General features: G+C 41.5%; 1 protein-coding gene across 2 annotated transcripts in view; it reads right to left on the bottom strand.

Moving 5' to 3' along the window:
* Positions 1 to 62: 62 nt before the first annotated feature.
* The window catches only part of pgpep1 (pyroglutamyl-peptidase I), a 35,019-nt gene continuing 16,684 nt past the window's right edge, over positions 63 to 18,397 (bottom strand). For both annotated transcript variants that reach the window (XM_041204289.1, XM_041204288.1), the window contains 3 exons: positions 9,097 to 9,213; positions 7,514 to 7,746; positions 63 to 3,456 (listed from right to left, as the gene is read on the bottom strand). In XM_041204289.1, coding sequence (XP_041060223.1) covers positions 3,264 to 3,456; positions 7,514 to 7,746; positions 9,097 to 9,213 — 543 coding nt within the window. In that variant the 3' untranslated portion in view covers positions 63 to 3,263. The remainder of the gene's footprint in view (positions 3,457 to 7,513; positions 7,747 to 9,096; positions 9,214 to 18,397) is intronic.

Genomic DNA, 18,397 nt, shown 5'->3' with positions numbered 1-18,397 from the left:
ACATGCAGAACAATTATATTCCAATGAAAATACCAGAGATTAAATAGAAAAAAATCCACGAATGCAGTGCAATCATTTAAGATCCAAAACAAGCAAATTACAGAGTTAATATTTTTCCTTCTCCAGGTACAGAACAATCAGCCTTCACAACCCTTTATGTGATGCTCCATTCCTCCCTTTTTCTCTTCTGCTTCCAAGTTTGCAAGAGATTAAAGAAATTTGCAGAACATGAATGCACCTCACTACAGCACAAGGGTGACTGGGGGGGGCAAGGGAGAATGGAACAGACAAGTTGTTATAAACAGACAATCATTAAATGAAACTAAAAATCATTTTTAAAAAGCTCTTGCATTTTAAATCTGATTTAAAAAAAAACAGGAAAGATCACTTGGCACTTCCAAGGTAGAGGCTTCTGTGTACAACTGGGAAATCCCATCTCCCTAGCAGCTTTGAAAGTATTTTAAAACCCTTCTCCCATCTCTTTAACCTCCTTAGCCAGACAACTCTCAAGAGATCTGGGCACTTTTCCAATTCTGGCCTCGTGTATCCCTAAATTCCTATGCCCCACCATTGACAGCCATTCCATCAGACTTAAACTCTGGAATTCCCTCCCGAAACTACTCTGCCTCTCCCTCCTTTAAGATGCTCCTTAAAACCTACTGCTTTCCCTGTGCTAATATCTCTTTGTGCAGCTCAATGTCACATTTTGTCTGATAAAGCTCCCACAAAGCACCTTGGGACGTTTTACTCTATTAAAGGCACTACAAAAATCCAAGACATAGGCTTCCAAGTTTAAATGTAGTCACTTTAACAATATATATATTCCTACAGCACAGTATTTACATTGTCTAGTATTACAAGTTTAGTACATCAAACTTACCTTGTAAATCACTCAGCTACAATCAAAACCTACACAAGACCAACTGGCTTTTTAATCCTACGACTGTGTGGCAACTTCACTGCACATTAGGTTTAGAGACCAGGATTATGCTTCCAATAGCCATGGTTCAAAATCCCAGCTCCAGTTATCAAGGCTCATCTATCCAAGGTTCCATGAAAATTTATTGGAAAAGGAATTGATGCATCAACTAACCCATCAGGGTTTCAAACTAACCCAACGAGCCATCCTCCTTTCCATCATATCCTTCACTCCCCTCTTCAGAAACTTAAACTGTCTCCAGCCTCCACTTTTAATGTCCAGCTGAATGGCTTTTCCTGATGACTTTATAGAATCATTGAATGGTATAGAAGAGGAGGCCGGTTGGCCCATTGACCCTGTGCTGGCTCTTTGAAAAAACTCGCCCCCACTTATCACTTTGCTCTTTCCCCACAAGTTGTTCCAAAAGTCTATCGCACTTTGGGTAAAAACTAATGTCACTCATTATTTTGTTTCATTACAAAGTGAAATACATCCTCATGCCACAAACCAGCAACAGGAAAACTCCAGTGTGGAGACAATAATAAACAAATATTTGGCCAGTATCACTGGATGCACCAGCCAAGGCACAAGCCAGCTCGCAGTCACAAGCCTCCACTGAATTCCAGCTCTCAGCTATGTTGGTGTGGGTTGCAGACATGGTGCGTCAGGGGTTAAGGGGCCAGGTGCTTCCTCTAGCATAAGAACTGCAGTAGAGATAGTGAAAGAATATTTTAAAGAAAAGGTTACCTCATGGCTGGTCTGTCTTTCTCTTTCTAGACACAAGTAAGTTCCACTGAAGCTCAGGAAGAACCCAAGGATGGAGGAGGCTATGTGAAGAAATGCACTCTCCAGTTTCACTCACACCACACGTTTGCCCTAAAACTTGACACAGTGGAACACATGCATTCACTCTAGTGGACATGTTCAAGATCAGAAGGGGCAGCTCACCAGGGGACAGCTTGCAGAATGCTGCAGCTCCCTGGGGAATGGGGTCTGCAGTGCAATGCCCTCTTAGGAGATCCCATCACCAAACATGCTGCAAGTGGTGAATTGCAAAGTTTTCCTTGGATTAATCTGAGGAACAGACCTGCTCCCGAAATAGTGGGAAGCCAAAAGAGGGCAAAACAGTACTGAACCTAAACCTACTGAACCTCCCACCAATATGGCCACAAGGGGAGACCCAGGTGAGGGGGCGCATAATTGTAAAGGACATGAGGGAGGGAAGGGAACTAGGGTTTGTTATGAGCTTGATGTCAACCTCAGCCTTAAAATCCATGGCCATCAAAATAATTAAGGTCTCAAAACAGCTAAAATATTCTATTAACTAATATTTCTTGTATTACTTTAACCTAGTTAAAACCATCTAAGCTATGATTAGTTTAGCCCAAACCTTACTAAAGAGATACAAAATCCAGTCAAAACTGACTAAGTACAAAGCAAACATTGCATACGTATGCTGGGAGCATGTGTTCTCTTTGAGTAATGATAATATCTAAGTGCCTAAGTGCATTCAGCCTCAGGGGCTGTGGCTTTTTAGCCTCTGGGGTGAAGTTCAGCAGAGTGTTCAAAGTGGAGTTTCTGTGACCATCTGTCTTTTTTCTCCACACACCTATCATCAAATTTCTGAAACAGAACTTTTTAAAGACAGCAAGAGAAAGAGAGAGAGTGCAAAAGAGAGAAAGCAAGAGAGAGAAAAGGAATAACAAGAGAGCAGGCGAAAGAGAATGAGTGTTAGAATGCAAAAGAAAAAGCGAGAAACATTGAGATTTAAAGACAGCATGTGCAACAGCAGTGAGAGAGAGAAAAAAAGCACATGCAAAATAAAGATCAAGTGCACAAGTGACAGAGAAATGCACACCAAAAGGACAGAGTGAACGAGACAGACAGGGAGGAGAACAAAAAGAAAAAAAGTGACAGATTTACCAAAGAACCCGAAAAGATCAAAAAATATAGCTGCTGTCCCTGGCTCAGATTAAAAACAACTTAATCAGAAAAGTCTCATTTGAAAACATATTATAAAAATTGAACACAGAATTAAATGTATCACAGTGTGTATGTGCACTCATTACACTAGCCCAGAGGGAGGTGTTCTGGAGTTCTCACTGTCTCAGCACCTTGGGGATCCGAGCTTTAAATATGGTGCGTGCGCTTCCCCTACCCTCAAACAAAAAACAATTCAGTTACCAAGATGCAGGCTCCGGACCCACTCAATTGCCCCTACCACACCGGAACAGGTGAATTTTACAATGGCAGCTATGATCAGGGTTGCACTCCACAACAGTTTAGAAAGAAGAAAATCATTTTGATGACAGATCTTCTCGCCCTAGTGCCCACTCCCAAGAGCTCAGTGCCCCATCTGGCAGTTCATCTTGGCATTGGGACGTTCCAACACTCCCAACATTACTCCGATAATGGTTTGGAGAGCTCGTCCCAGCTGCTCAGCCGTGTATGGCTTCCCCAGAGGAGGGACGTGAATGAAGGCTGATTTTCCATGGCTCAGGTGTAGAGAGGTATAGTAGGTAAAATCACAGAGGTATCTGGATGGAAAGAGAGGAAAAATTTATAATCAACCATAGGAATAAGCATTCAGCACAGGAGGCCATTTGACCCATATGCCTGTGCTGGCTCTTTGGTCAAACTATCTGAATAACCTCATTTCCCCCACTACTTCCCCATGCACTGCAAAGTTTTCCTTTCAAGCATTTATCAAATTCTCTTCTTAAAAGTTACTAGTGAATCTGCATCCACCACCCTTTCAGGCAGAGCATTCCAGATCACAACTCGCTGCGTAGAACAAAATTACTCATCTTCCCAATTATCTTAAATCTGGGTCCTCTGGTTACCAACCCTTCTGCCACTGGCAGCAGTTTTTTCTTTTTGGATATGGTGGCGCAGTGGCAATGTCACTGGACTAGAAATCCAGAGGCTCAGGTTAATGCTCTGGGACATGGGTTCAAATCTCAACAGTAGCTGGGAGGAATTTAAATTCCATTAATAAAATCTGGAATTAAAAGCTAGTCTCAGTAATGGTGACCATGAAATCATTGCTGATTGACATAAATACCCATCTGATTCACGAATGGCTTTTAGGAGAGGAAGTCTGCTATCCTTTTACCTGGTCTGGCCTACATGTGGCTCCAGGGCCATAACAATGTGGTTGACTCATAACTGTTCACTGAAACAGCCTAGCCACTTAAATCAAGGGCAGTTAGGGATGGGCAACAAATGTTGGCCTTGCCGGCGACACCCACATTTCATGAAAGAACAAAAAAACCATCCAAACTGTTCACGATTTTGAGTACCTCAACAGGGAGTCTTAGATACTTTTTAAAACCGGGTTTTTTCTTGGCTTTGTTCGAGTAGGTAAGTCCCTTTTGATAATATTGCTGTGAAGCTCCACTAACCATTAAAAGGAAGCAACTTTGAATCCTTGCATCACAAAATGATTGCGGCTGATGAAAACAAGTTCTTGAGATCCAAATCTCTCTCTCCATTTCAGCATCCGACTGCTTCGTAAGTGATTACAGGGTTATTGCCTTCACTATATATGGGAAGTCCCATTCACATGTTGAATACTAGACAGCATTGTGAAGAAAAGCATCCTAAATTTGCATTTAACTAGCGTGAACGCATATTCTCTTGGGTCTACTAGTAATTTAATCTGAAGCTATTTTCTGCATTAACCTTCTCCAATTTTAAACATCTCAGCGCAATCAGTGTTTGGACGATCCTTACATAGACAAAAAGCCCAAGTTTATCTCCAGGTCATAATTCCAACCTCTAGAGTCAGGGAACAGTCTTTGCTGGGAACTGATGCCTGCTATTGCTTAAACCACTTCTGTCTCAGAAACCAGAATTTAAAAAACAGTGCTCAAAGTACAGCTTAAGAACATTTTGCACCATCACGACTTCCTCTGATTTGCATTTCACTCCTTTGGCTACTGAAGTTCAACTTTCTATTTGCCTCGATCGCCCTTCTACATTGGTTAGGACTATAGGACTATAGAAGGCCATTCAGCTCTTGGTCCTACCCTGCCATTGAATTAGATCATGGCTGATCTGCATCCCACAGAATCACACAGAGCAGAAGAGGCTCTTCGGCCCATCAAGTCTACACATACATGTGAGAAACACCTGACCTACCTATCTAATCCCATTTACCAGCACTTGGCCCAAAGCCTTGAATGTTATGACATGCCAAGTGCTCATCCAGGATGTGAGCAACCAGCCTCCACCACCCTCCCAGGCAATGTATTCCAGACTGTCACCATCCTCTGGGTAAAAAAGTTTTTCCTCACATCCTCCCTGAACCTCCTGCCCCTCACCTTGAACTTATGTCCCCTCATGACCGACCCTTCAACTAAGGGGAACAGCTGCTCCCTATCCACCCTGTCCATGCTCCTCATAATCTTGTACACCTCGATCAGGTCACCCCTCAGTCTTCTCTGCTCCAACGAAAACAACCCAAGTCTATCCAACCTCTCTTCATAACTTAAATGTTTCATCCCAGGCAACATCCTGGTGAATCTCCCCTGCACCCCCTCCAGTGCAATCACATCCTTCCTATAATGCGGTGACCAGAACTGCACACAATACTCCAGCTGTGGCTTCACCAATGTTCTATACAACTCCAACATGACCTCCCTACTTTTGAATTTCTATGCCTCGATTGATAAAGGTAAGTGTTCCATATGCCTTTTTCACCACCCCACTAACGTGACCCTCTGCCTTCAGAGATCTATGGACACACACGCCAAGGTCTCTTTGTTCCTCAGAACTTCCTAGTGTCACGCCGTTCATTGAATACTTCCTTGTCAAATTACTCCTTCCAAAGTGTATCACCTCACACCTTTCAGGGTTAAATTCTATCTGCCACTTATCTGCCCATTTGACCATCCCGTCAATATCTTCCTGTAGCCCAAGACACTCAACCTCACTGTTAACCACCCGGCCAATCTTTGTGTCATCCACAAACTTACTAATCCTACCCCCCACATAGTCATCTATGTCGTTTATATAAATGACAAATAATAGGGGACCCAGCACAGATCCCTGTGGTACGCTACTGGACACTGGCTTCCAGTTACTAAAACATCCATCCTTTTGTCATCATCCTCTGTCTCCTCCAACTAAGCCAATTTTGAATCCACTTTATCAAATTACCCTGTATCCCATGTGCATTTGCCTTCTTTATAAGACTCCCATGTTGGACCTTGTCAAAGGCTTTGCTGAAATCCACATAAACTACATCAACTGCACTACCCTCATCTACACACCTGGTCACCTCCGCAAAAAATTCAGGCATGACCTCCCTCTGACAAAGCCATGCTGACTATCCCTGATCAAACCTTGCCTCTCCAAGTGGAGATAGATTCTCTCCTTCAGAAATTTCTCCAATAGTTTCCCTACCACTGACGTGAGACTCACTGGCCTGTAGTTCCTTGGCTTCTCTCTACAACCCTTCCTAAATAGCGGAGCCACATTAGCTGTTCTCCAGTCCTCTAGCACCTCCCCCGTGATCAGAGGGGAATTAAAAATTTGGGTCAGAGCCCCTGCAATCTCCTCCCTCAGCAGTCTGGGACACAGATTTGCCCACTTTTAAGCCTGCCAACACCTCCATACCTTGTCAATCCCTATATCAATTTGCTCAAGAACCTCGCAGTCTCTCTCCCCAAGTTCGATACCTTCACCCTCATTCTCTTGCGTGAAGAAGGATGTGAAGTATTCGATCAACACTCTACCAATGTCCTCTGGCTCCATCCATAGATTGCCCCCTTGGTTATCCTCTTCCCATTGATATACTTATAGAATATTTTGGGATTTTCCCTACTTTTACCAGCCAGAGCTTTCTCATATTCCCTCTTTGCTCTCCGAATTGCTTTCTTAAGCTCTGGTCTGCACTTTCTGTACTCCACTAATACCTCCGTTGATTTGCTTCCCTTGTACCTGCTAAAAGCCTCTCTTATCCTTCTCATTGTATCCTGACTCATATCTCAACTTCATTTTAAATAATAATCATACAGTCTACAGCAAGGTTTCCAGGTGTCTCTCAACATAATATTTTTCTATTCCTTTCCAACTTGTCCAGGGCCCTATTACACCCTAGTTCTAAGGACTTCACCATCATAGTGTCCCACCATACACCAGTGTCTCAATGCTAATTGTTTAAATTCTGGTTTGCTGCTTTATCATCACTGACAACTTCCAGGCAATATGGACCCAATTTTTGAGTTCAAATTGGGCCCCACCTCCCTGCACTCAAAACTCACTTCCGAAATTCCAACCACCCCCCACCCTGCCATACCAGCTCAATTTTCAAAAACCTACTTAAAACCCAACTCTTCAGGGGCACAGGAGCCAAAAGGTCACTTCAATCCATCTGGCTGTTTTCATAAATCCGTCTGCCCATCCCACCATAGCCCCCCAATTGCCCAGCCTCTTTAGTCCCCTCTCTTTATTTCTTTCTGCACCTGATTTCGAATTCACCTAATTTTCTTCTCTGTTATTCCTCTCTTTCTAATCAGAAAAGCAAGTGGTACATGTTGCTAAATGGCCCTCACCAGAAAATCCTGGGCCATTGCCATGCTTCCTTACCTTCCTGCATCCTTTGACACAGAAATAACCACGTCCAGTTGTGGGTCAGTGATTTTGTTACACACAACATCCATGTCAATGATGGACTCAAGGCAGTCGGGTCCTCCTTGGACACAGCAGTGATTGTCCGGGCAGTAACATCGATTATCCAGCCCTTTATAGCCCTGGTTGTGCCCGCATTTCTCCAGTGTCACAGTGGTGGCCATTCCCGAAACTCCGACATGGATGAACAACTGAAAGAAAAAGATTATGAACATTGGTAAGGAATTGACATGCATGAAAGGACCACCTGGTCCATTTATCCTGGCCCATACGTAAGCTGAAACCACCACCTGCCTATCCTTCTCCCACCTTCCAGCCCATTCTCCCCTTCCACCCACCCTATCCCAACCCTCCCCCTCGCTCTTATCCCCACCACCCTCCCTCCCAGGACAGGGCAGAAAGCGCTTAACTCTGTACATAACCTCTATCGTACCTGCTCTGGGCATGTTTGATCAGGCAGCTTCGAGATATTTTTACCTACCTCTTGCATACTTCCACTTCTCTGTACATCTCACACTCGACTTTGCTCCTTGCTTGCAATGAAAGCCTGAAAGCAAAACTGCAATCCACAAGCCTCAGTGGAATTCATATTTATCCTTCAAATGGGAAGTTGGGGCCCATGTCACTTTGCTGACTTTGTACAAGGACAATGCAAGGGACAAGGTCTAGGCAGGGGATAATGGGAGCCAGGGCTACTCAAGGGATCAATTCCTGGGATTCAGACTCTAAAAGCACGGAGGCTTGACCTGAAGGTACAGAGTTGGAAGCAGCTACAAAACAATAGAGAAGAGGGGATGGTGGAAAATTGGTCCTGATTAACAACTGACAATTATGGACCAATCAGATTTGTGTGACATGATGAGCAACTGTTGAAAATTAATTTGTTTACAAATCTATATCAAATAGCTGAATTAGTGATTTCAATATTCTTATCGAAATGTACATCGATCAGAGAAAGCAAGATGCCTGGGAGAGAGAACTTAAGGAGGAAAACAATTAACAATAATCACATTGTAACAAGATTCTAAATTTCCAATCACATGATACCAGGGACCAGATGCAGACATTTGTCCATAATAACAATGGGATTCCATAGAGCAGTTAGAATGGTGGGATTCAAGGTCCTAAAACCAGGCACAACTTTAAAATCAAATTTGACATGGAGCATCACGATAATACAATTACAAACAAGTACTTATATCATTGTATCAGCTAATGAGCTTAAGGTGGGCCAGGATTTTTGGTGGACTCACAGCAAAGAGTCTATTTTAATTACAGCAAACAGAACCTAGGACCCAAACTGCAGAAAAATCTCCCAATAAAAGCAGGGTGATTTCTCCAGCGAAATGCAATGAAAGGAGGATAGCAACGGAATAAAAATTATGCACCTATAATCAATCCCATCACTCTCAGCAGCGCAATCTCAAAGTATAATTAACAGGAAAATTTACTCAATCACCTCCATTCTGGCTGGGGCTTCTGTGTGCTAGCTGATAAAATCATTTGAAATCATATTATCCAGAAGGAAGAATGTACCTAACCTGGGGATTATGACGTTTCCAGAGAGAAGGAATCAAATCCAGGACCTTCTGGTATTCTACTGGAATCTCGTACACATACAGATCCACTTCATCGCCTAGCCCGAGCTTCTGCAACTCCTGAAATACAGTCAGAAGGTAAATGATAGCAGTGGAAGAATGTGGGTTCAACAGAAATCATTGCCCTTGAAATCTGTGATAAAAGCACCCTCAGCATTGATGAGCAGAGTGTCTAGATCTAGATCCTCCAATCCTACAACACTCCGAGATCTCTGTGCACCTCTAATTCTGGTCTCTTGTTCATCCCTGATCATCATTATTTCCCCGACTGGTCCCATAACTGACTCTGCATTTTTCATACAGCTTCTTAGGCACAAACTCAGCAGAATGTGATCGATATATCGAATATTCTGGGAGAGCAAAGACTTGTCTGCTGATCTCCAACTTCACTGCTGATTTGGCAACTATTTTTCAGATAAGCAAAATGTTGTCTATATTTGTAGCAAAATTGGATGGTAGTATTTATACAAAGATTAATTAACCAGAAGAAAGATATATTTAGAAAGAAATCTACAGATTAATAAAATTACAAAGGAATGAAGCAGCCAGATTCTCTAGACTTGCGCCTTTGTAAACTTCTTAAATCAAAGATTTGTGCAGTTTCGCCCTATCTGTGTCCGATGAATGCAAGCGCAGAGTGGGGGCTGGGGGCTTGCTGAGTGGAAACTTAAAGGATAGCTATCACATGCACCTAGAGGCCAACTTTAAACAGTACATGTGTACACCAACATCCCACTTCAAACACACACAGAGAAAGGACAGTCTGCATGACGGCCCTTAGACAGAACAGCCTGTGTGCTGTGGCTCACTTAAACTCAGCCTCCATAAAAAGTCGTAACAGTGGAATAATGGAATGGCTCACATCTCAAGACAATGAAAGCCTTTGTAGGATTTCTCAATAACCAGCAGTTAGTCTAGCCATGATAGAAAATGGCACAATTGAAGTCTGTCATAACAAGTACCAAGATCTTTTCCCTATCACTTTCTCCCAGGCAATGCTGAGCAAGTTAAAAGCCTGTCTCCCTCCCAGTTGGATGAGGAACCTTCTATGTGGCCTAGTCTCTGCCTACCAGTTATTTTACAAGAGCAGTAGAACAGGTCATGAATAAAAGCAACAGAAAGTGCAAGCACAAAACACAGCACAGGAATACACCCCGACCCTTCGATCACAAATGACCATGTTAAAGGGTAGAAACCCAAATTAAAACATGGTTGGGTTTAACAGGTATAATGGAACAGGATGCGCAGATTTAAATATAAAACACCAACCCACTCCCTCCCATCATAGAGGACAACAGTATGTTAGGACAGTATTTGTGGAATAGAAAGCCCCTGAACCACAAGTTAAAAGCGCAGGATACAACAGTCCCAATCTGGGACAATAAATAGGGTTATAGTTTTAGTAACTACAGTCTAAAAATGTTCATTTTTTGGTCAGGTTTTTTGAGGCAAATAACTAAAGAAACAAAATGTAGACAAAACAATAAAACAAAACACAGAACCAATTGTTGTTTCAAAGTCATGGACAGGCAAGTTCAATTTCCAGGGCTCCAAGCAGACTGCACTTTGTGTATTGCATTCGGTTCTGTTCAACAAGCCATAGGGGACACTTCAAAACTTTACCAAGGCCACAATAGAACAACCTCAGAACTGGAGGGTAAACCAGATTTCATCCTTACAAGGTGAGAAAGAAACAAGAGAAGTTATAGGACAATAAAAGATATCCATCTCAAGGCCTTTTTAAGTGAAACAAAGTCTTGTATTTCTAGGATAAAAGCAAAATACTGCGGATGCTGGAAATCTGAAACAGAAACAGAAAATGCTGGAAAAACTCTGACAGCATCTGTGGAGAGAGGAAGAGAGTTAACGTCGAGTCCATATGACTCTTCTTCAGAGCTGAGAAGAATCACACGGACTCAAAACATCAAACTGTTCCTCTCTCCAAAGATGCTGTCAGACCTGCTGAGTTTTTCCAGCATTTTCTGTTTTTGTTTCTTGCATTCCTAAAATGCCTTTAATGCCGTAAAAATATCCCAATGCGCAATATCAATCAAAATTTGACACCGAGCCACAGAAGGAGAAATTAGGATATAGGATCATCTTAAAGGAGGAAAGGTAGAGGGGTTTAGCAAGGGAATTCCAGAGCTTGGGGCCTTGGCTGGTAAAAGCATGGTTGCCAACGGTGGAGTGATTAAAATTAATGACACACAAAAAGCTGGATTTGGGAGGGCAGCAGAGATCTCAGAAGATTGTAGGATTGGAGAAGGTTACAGACATAGGGAGCGCTGGGTTTTCTTTTTATAAATCTGTTCTAGGGATGTAGGAATTGCTAGTAAGGCTGCTAATTTTAATCAACCATCCCCAGTTGCCTTGAATTTGAAGCGGCTGAATAGTTGATTGATTGGTAAGGATTGCAGGTTCCCTAAAAAGACATTAGTGAACTAGTTGGATTTTTCCTGACCATCCAACAGTTTCGTGGTCACTTTTACTGATTGCAATTTCTATGGAAGAATGAACTAAATGTGCAGTTTGGGGCTTGATCCTTGATACCTATCTTTGTAATGGGAGTTCAGGATTCTTTATACTGAGCTTGGTGCATACTGTGCAATAGCTTTGGGTGTTTTCCAACCCATTATGTAACATAAGGTCAGGTCAAGCAGTCTCACAGCTGTGAAGGGACACAGCATTGATGCTTTTCATCTGCCTGTGGTTTCTCCATCCACAAGCTGAACTAACCATGCTAGAGTGGGAAGTCATCAAGCTGACGTGAAATGCCTCTACACTTGGCAGCAGAGGGAAGGAGCCGTCTTCAATGCACTGTCTTCCGCTCATTAATCATCCGATAAACATGACTGGTTCAGCCAGGTCTGTACTTCAGCAAGCATATCATATTGAGGAGAGCAGTATGGGGTTTTGGGAAAGGATTTTATAGGTTCAAGAATACAAACTAAATTAAGCAAACTGCACAAGTGTATGCCTGTTAGAGATGCCATCTTTCAGGTGAGATGTTAAACCAAAGTCCCATCTAGTCCCACAGGTGGATGTAAAAGATACCAAGGGAATATTTTGAAGAAAAACAAAGGAACTCTCCCCAGTGTTCTCGGCTAATATTAATCCCTCGACCAACATCACTACATTAGATTATCTAATGATTATCACACTACTGTTTGTGGGAGCTTGCTGTGCACAAATTGACAAATTTGTGTTTCCTACATTCCAACAGTGACTACATTCCAGAAAGTACTCACTGGCAGCAAACACTTTGGGACTTTGAGGATAAGGAAGACACTGCATAGAATTCAAGTTTTTCCTTTCTCACTGAATCTAGCAGATGTGTGGTGTGTCAAAGAACAAAGAAAAGTACACCACAGGAACAGGCCCTTTGGCCTTCCAAGCCTGCGCCGATCATATTGCCTGTCAAACTAATACATTTTGCACTTCCGTGGTCTGTATCCTTCTATTCCCATCCTATTCATGTATTTGTCAAACTGTCTCTTAAACACCACTTTCGTACCTCCTTCCACCACCTCCTCTGGCAGCGAATTCCAGACATTTGCTACCCTCTGCGTAAAAAACTTGCCCTGCACATCTCCTCTAAAGTTTTCTCCTCTCACCTTAAATCTATGTCCCCTAGTAATTGACTCTTCTACCATGGGAAAAATCTTTTGATTATCTACTCTCTCCATGCCATTCATAATTTTGTAAACTTCTATCAAGTCACCCCTCAATCTCCGTCAGTTTGATTGTTACTAGTGTGTCTTCACATGTAGTTTGATACTAATTTACCCAATTGCAGGATAAGCGGCTTAGAGCCCGAATTCTGAAACAAGTGATTGTGATGATCGCAAATCAAGTTTTTATTTTGCAGCACTTTTGGGTTCATTTGTGATCTAATGAAAAATATTGCACAAGAAACATGCAGATCACAAATCCATGCTGATTGAAGGACAAAGACACAGTGGAGCTGGTCTTTTCTTTCCCAATCAAATTTGTTTCCATGATGCAGGAGTTTCTGGCCAGGCTGGAAATTTTATTGACCATCCCAGTTGCCTTGAGTTTGATATGACTGACTGGTTTGCTATGACTCAACCATAATGGTGTAGGACTGGGGTCACGGAGACCAGACTGGGTGAAGGCAGCAGGATTCCTTCACTAAAAGTGAACTGGTTGGGTTTTTGCAGGTCACTTTCAACTCACTATAGATTTTATTTATTTTGTTAGCACTCTCACATTGTCAAGGTAATTTGAACCAGTGTTCTCTGGATCATTTGTAGAGGATTCTGGATTACAAGTCCAGCAAAATAACTGCTACACTGTCACACCCAGATGTTAAACAGAGGCTTTATCTGCTTTCATGTTAAATGTTAACATCTTGTGTTATTGTACAAGCAACATGGGAATTCAGCCATGTTGGCCAACTTTCATTCCCCAACTAACACCCCCCCCAAAAAAAAACAAATGGTCACTCACCTTGTTGAGGTTATTGAGATTTCAATAGAACATGTCACATTTTAATCAAACAATTCACTTCAAAAAGTAATAAATGATATTACACATAACGTCGGGCAGAGAAAAGGGCCATTCGCCTAACTGGTCCGTGTCAGCGTTTACATTCAGGACCTCCTCGCACCCCGTTTCACCCACACTATCAGCATATCCTTCTATTCTTTTCTCCATCATTTGTTTATCCAGCTTCCCCTTTAATGCCCCAATTCAGTTCGCCTCAACCACTGGACCAAGTTCCACTTTCTCACCACTCTCTAGGTAAAGAAGTTTCTCTTGAATTCCCTATTGGGTTTGAGTGGCACTATGGCTGCTAGTGCAAGTGTGCCTCCCAAGTCGAAATAGCTTTACATGGAATTCACAGCACAGAAACAGGTCATTCAACCTATCTAGTCAAGGCTGATGTTTACGTTCCACATGAGCCTTGCCCCAACCTCTTTCATCTCTCCTCATCAACATACTCTTCTATTCCTTTCACCCTCATATGCTTATCCAGCTTCCCTTAAATGCATCTAAACTTTTCATCTCAGCCACTCCAATCGACAGCGAGTTCCACATTCTCATTGCTCACTGGGTAACCAATATTTAGCTGTTATGAAACTATTATATTTTTCATACTAGTATTGCAGGAAATCATAAGGTTTATGGTTGTGAGTGTGGATGGTCCTGTGTGACAGATTTAACTGCATTAGTCAAATAGACTGCAAGGTTGAAATTATCAGAAGAGTCAGGTGTAAAAAGGGCATTTGAATTGCTAACGAGTGAGCTAGAGTCCAAGAGTCAGTTGATAAGGTGTGAAGGAAAATTGCATTTTTAGATAAGTGAACAAGTTGTTTGATTTTCAAAGGGATGTTAGCTGTAAATATCCTATGAAGATAAACAATGCAAGTATATTACGTTCATTTTTCCCAAAAGGAAAAAGGCTACATTGACATGATTTTTTTGGAAAAAGTAAATTTCCAAAGACATGTAGAACAATGGGATTTTACACTTTAAAAAGAAATATATATAAAGGAGGATGGAAGTCTATGTGGTTGTGGTCGTGTAACATTTTGAAAGGTACACTGTGTAAAGCAGCCTTGGGGAAAAGCCTCTAGCCACTTTTGCAGAAGTCTGCTGTGTCCAGTAACCAAAGTTGTGTTTAAAAAGCCTTTGGAATTCCACTGACAAGTGGGTGCATGTTGTAACCTTGCTGGATTGCCTATTTAGATTTAAAATCTATTTTGGACTGTTGCCTTAAAGGGGATGTGTAGTTGGGAGTCAGGTTAATTAGGAATTTTTGTTACAATATCAAGTAACTGTAATCTTATGTCTGTTTGAATAGTTTTTGTTAATAAATGTTTTCATTTAATTTTTAAAATCTCTAAAGTTGTTAGTGGACTCACTAATTCAGAATTCAGTGCACAAATCTTCTCAATTAATACCAATTGCAAAATAGTTGTGATAGCATGGTCAAGTTTCCCTTATGGATTTGGTCCGCCTGGCACATATCACACTGTAACATATTTAATATTACGTATCTGTCTCGGTTTCATTTTATTTGAAAAATAATTTCACTGGTAATATATGACTGCATTGTTCAATCTTTTACATTGTCTTATCAGGCAGGAAATATGTTTTGACATTTCCTATGTTACAACTGCAAATACACTTTTTTTTTGAAAAAAGTACTAATTAGCTATATAAAGTGCTTTGGGATACCCTGAGGCAATGAAAGGTGCTACAGAAATACAAGTTCTTTCTCTTCATAGAATCTTACAGCACAGGCAGCCATTAAGCCCATTATGTCTGTGCCAGCTCTTTGAAATATTCACCCAATTAGGCCCACTCTCATTAGCCCTACAAATACTTTTAAGTTATTTATCCAATTCCCCTTTTGAAAATAAAAGGAAAATACTACGGATGCTGGAAATCTAAAACAGAAACAGCTGGAAAAACTCAGCAGGTCCAACAGCAGCTGTGGAGAGGAGTTGATGAAGAGTCACACGGACTCGAAATGTTAACTGTGTTCCTCTCCGCAGATGCTGTCAGACCTGCTAAGTTTTTCCAGCTGTTTTTGCTTTTGCCCCTTTTGAAAATGTTTATTGAATCTGTTTCCACTGCCCTTTCACTTTGTACCTACCCTATCAAAGTATTTTGTCACTCCTCAGCCTTCTCTTTTCTGAAGAGCAGAGCCCTAGTCTCTTCAGTATTTTTCCCTGATAGTTACAACTTCAGTTTTGGTATCATTCTAGTATTTTTTTTGCACCTTCTCCAGTGCCTCCATACCCTTTAGTCCATGGAGGTCAGAACTATGCACAATTTTCCATTACTTGGTGCTTGGTCTAACCAAGGGTCTATACAAAGTTTAATGCAACTTCTTAGCTTTTCAGTTCCAATCTTCTAGAAGTGAGCCTGAGTGCATGGTTTGCTTTATCTTTAAGTTGCCTTATAACCTGCATCACTACTTTCAGTGACTGAGGTACAGATAGACACAGGTTTCTCTGCTCCTCCAGCCCATTTGAATATTAAACTTCCAAGGGACCTCCTTAGTCTTCCGACTAAGGTGTACCACCTTACGTTTATCTATATTAAGATTTGTCATGGTACAAGAAACAACACTTTGAAACATTTGAGATATGATAAAAGCATCACACGACTGAGAATCTGTTTTTCATAACTTTCCTGGAACCTTAGTCAGTTAATCAAAAATGAAGAACAAATTTTCAAAGGGATGACTTGCAGGTGCCCCCAGGCCTGTTTTGAAGAAGTACACAGCAGAATTATTAAAATTTCAATCAAATGGTACTCTAGTTTTGGGGTTTTGATTGAGTTGATAAGAAGAAACTATGTCCAGTGGCAGGTGGGTCAGTAACCAGAAGATTTTAGGCAATGGACAAAAAAAAAAACATGGTTGGGGGACGAGAGAGGAGGAGATATCTTCAGTTTAAAAAAAAATTGAAACAGCAAGTTACAATTTGGAATGCGCTGCCTGAAAGGATGGTGGAAGCATTTTCAATAGTAATTTTCAAAAGGGAAATATTTGAGGGGAAAAAAATTGCAGGGCTATTGGCAAATAACAGGAGGAGTGGCGCTAATTGGATAGCTCTTTCATAGAGCTGGCACAAGACTGAATGGCCTCCTTCTGTGCTGTATGACTCTATGGATTGATGAAAAGGCTTGCATTCAGAAAGCAATTTAGCACACCGAAAATGTCTTCGGACACAGTGAATTTCTCCAATGGGGTGAGTATTCCATATGCAAGTACAGCAGTTATTTTGCTGTTTAGAGATCATTGTTTTTAAAGTGGTTATTTGGTTAAGGGAGACATGATGGTTAGGGCACTGGGAACTTCAACATCTATCTGAATCACAAATCGGCTTAATGCTCTCACCCTCAAGGATATTGGTTCCACTCTACTTAGGGCCTGTGTTACTTACTCACATTACATGATACAGAATTAGCCAACTGAAACGTCACCATACTATTGTGTTATCAATCGGTTTATTTGATGAATTGGTATCAATAAACTGAGAAAGAGGGTGCATTTGAAACACTAAGATCACGGTCTCAGAGTAAAGGGTCAGGCACTTAGGACTGAGGTGAGGAAAAATTTCTTCATTCAAAGGCTTGTGAATCTGCAATCTCTTCCCCAGAGAGCACTGGATGCTCAATCAATGAATATATTCAAAACAGTTATCAATAGATTTCTGATACTAAGGGAATTAAGGGATGTTCGGATAGAATAGAAAAATGGATCTGAGGTAGAAGATCAGCTAATTTTGTTGAATGGCTTGGTGTCAAATGGCCTACTTCTGCTCCTAATGCTCACGTTCTTTTAGATTTCTTATGCGATATTTCTAAACAAATTGCTCTCAGATAGATAAAACCACAACACTGCACCCCAGTGTTACACAGCAAAAGGCCTATGGCCACCAGTACTGTACCCGTGTTATACAGGGGAAGACCAATCCCCACCAGCATTGTACCCCCGTGTTGTACAGTGAAAGATCTGTACTCACTAGTACTATACCCTATTGCTAAGCTCCAAATGTTCTCTCCAAAGGTGGTTCGGGTTTGGAAGGTTAGGATATATAGTTTAAGGGTTGGGTGTTTTCTATAGTTCCATTGGACCCGGCATCAAAATTCCACAATCCCAGTATTATACAGTACAAGACTATAAAGATGGAATTATATTTCAATTATGATGCTGTTCTGATGAAGGGTGACCACCAAAATTATTACCCGCCAGTTTTTTGTTCAGAAGCTGATGGCTGAGGCTTGCATTTTCTTTATAACTGATCAAAGTTCACAATCGTACACTATTGAAACCCTGAGTGACAGCTGCCTTTGTCTCTTTCTTGTGCCGTACATGTTGAGGACACCAAGCATACACACACACACACACACACACTCATATACAGACAATACATATGTTGCTGGACTTCAAACTTCAGCATCTAGGTTTTGCAAACAGCAGACCTTGAATTGATCAAGGTTGCAGCAAAATAAACTCAATGGCACAGAGTCAGCATTCCCTACCCTCTCACTGTCAAGGTCAAAGACTATGGTTTCTATTACATGCTCAGAGCTTCTATTTCCCTGCTCGCCCACACATGTCACTTCTCAGGGTTACCATTAACCCTTTCATTAGTCAGGAACAGAAACCTAGGGTCAGGATTAGCTGCATTTCAGACAAGTGTCACTGGAATGGAGTCAATACCTTCTCTTGAATGGTATTTACTGAGAAAAGAAAAGGGTA

The sequence above is a fragment of the Carcharodon carcharias genome, chromosome 14 (assembly GCF_017639515.1).
Source record: "Carcharodon carcharias isolate sCarCar2 chromosome 14, sCarCar2.pri, whole genome shotgun sequence".
In the NCBI taxonomy this organism is placed as follows: Eukaryota; Metazoa; Chordata; class Chondrichthyes; order Lamniformes; family Lamnidae; genus Carcharodon; species Carcharodon carcharias.
This window is presented reverse-complemented; position numbering and strand designations above follow the sequence as displayed.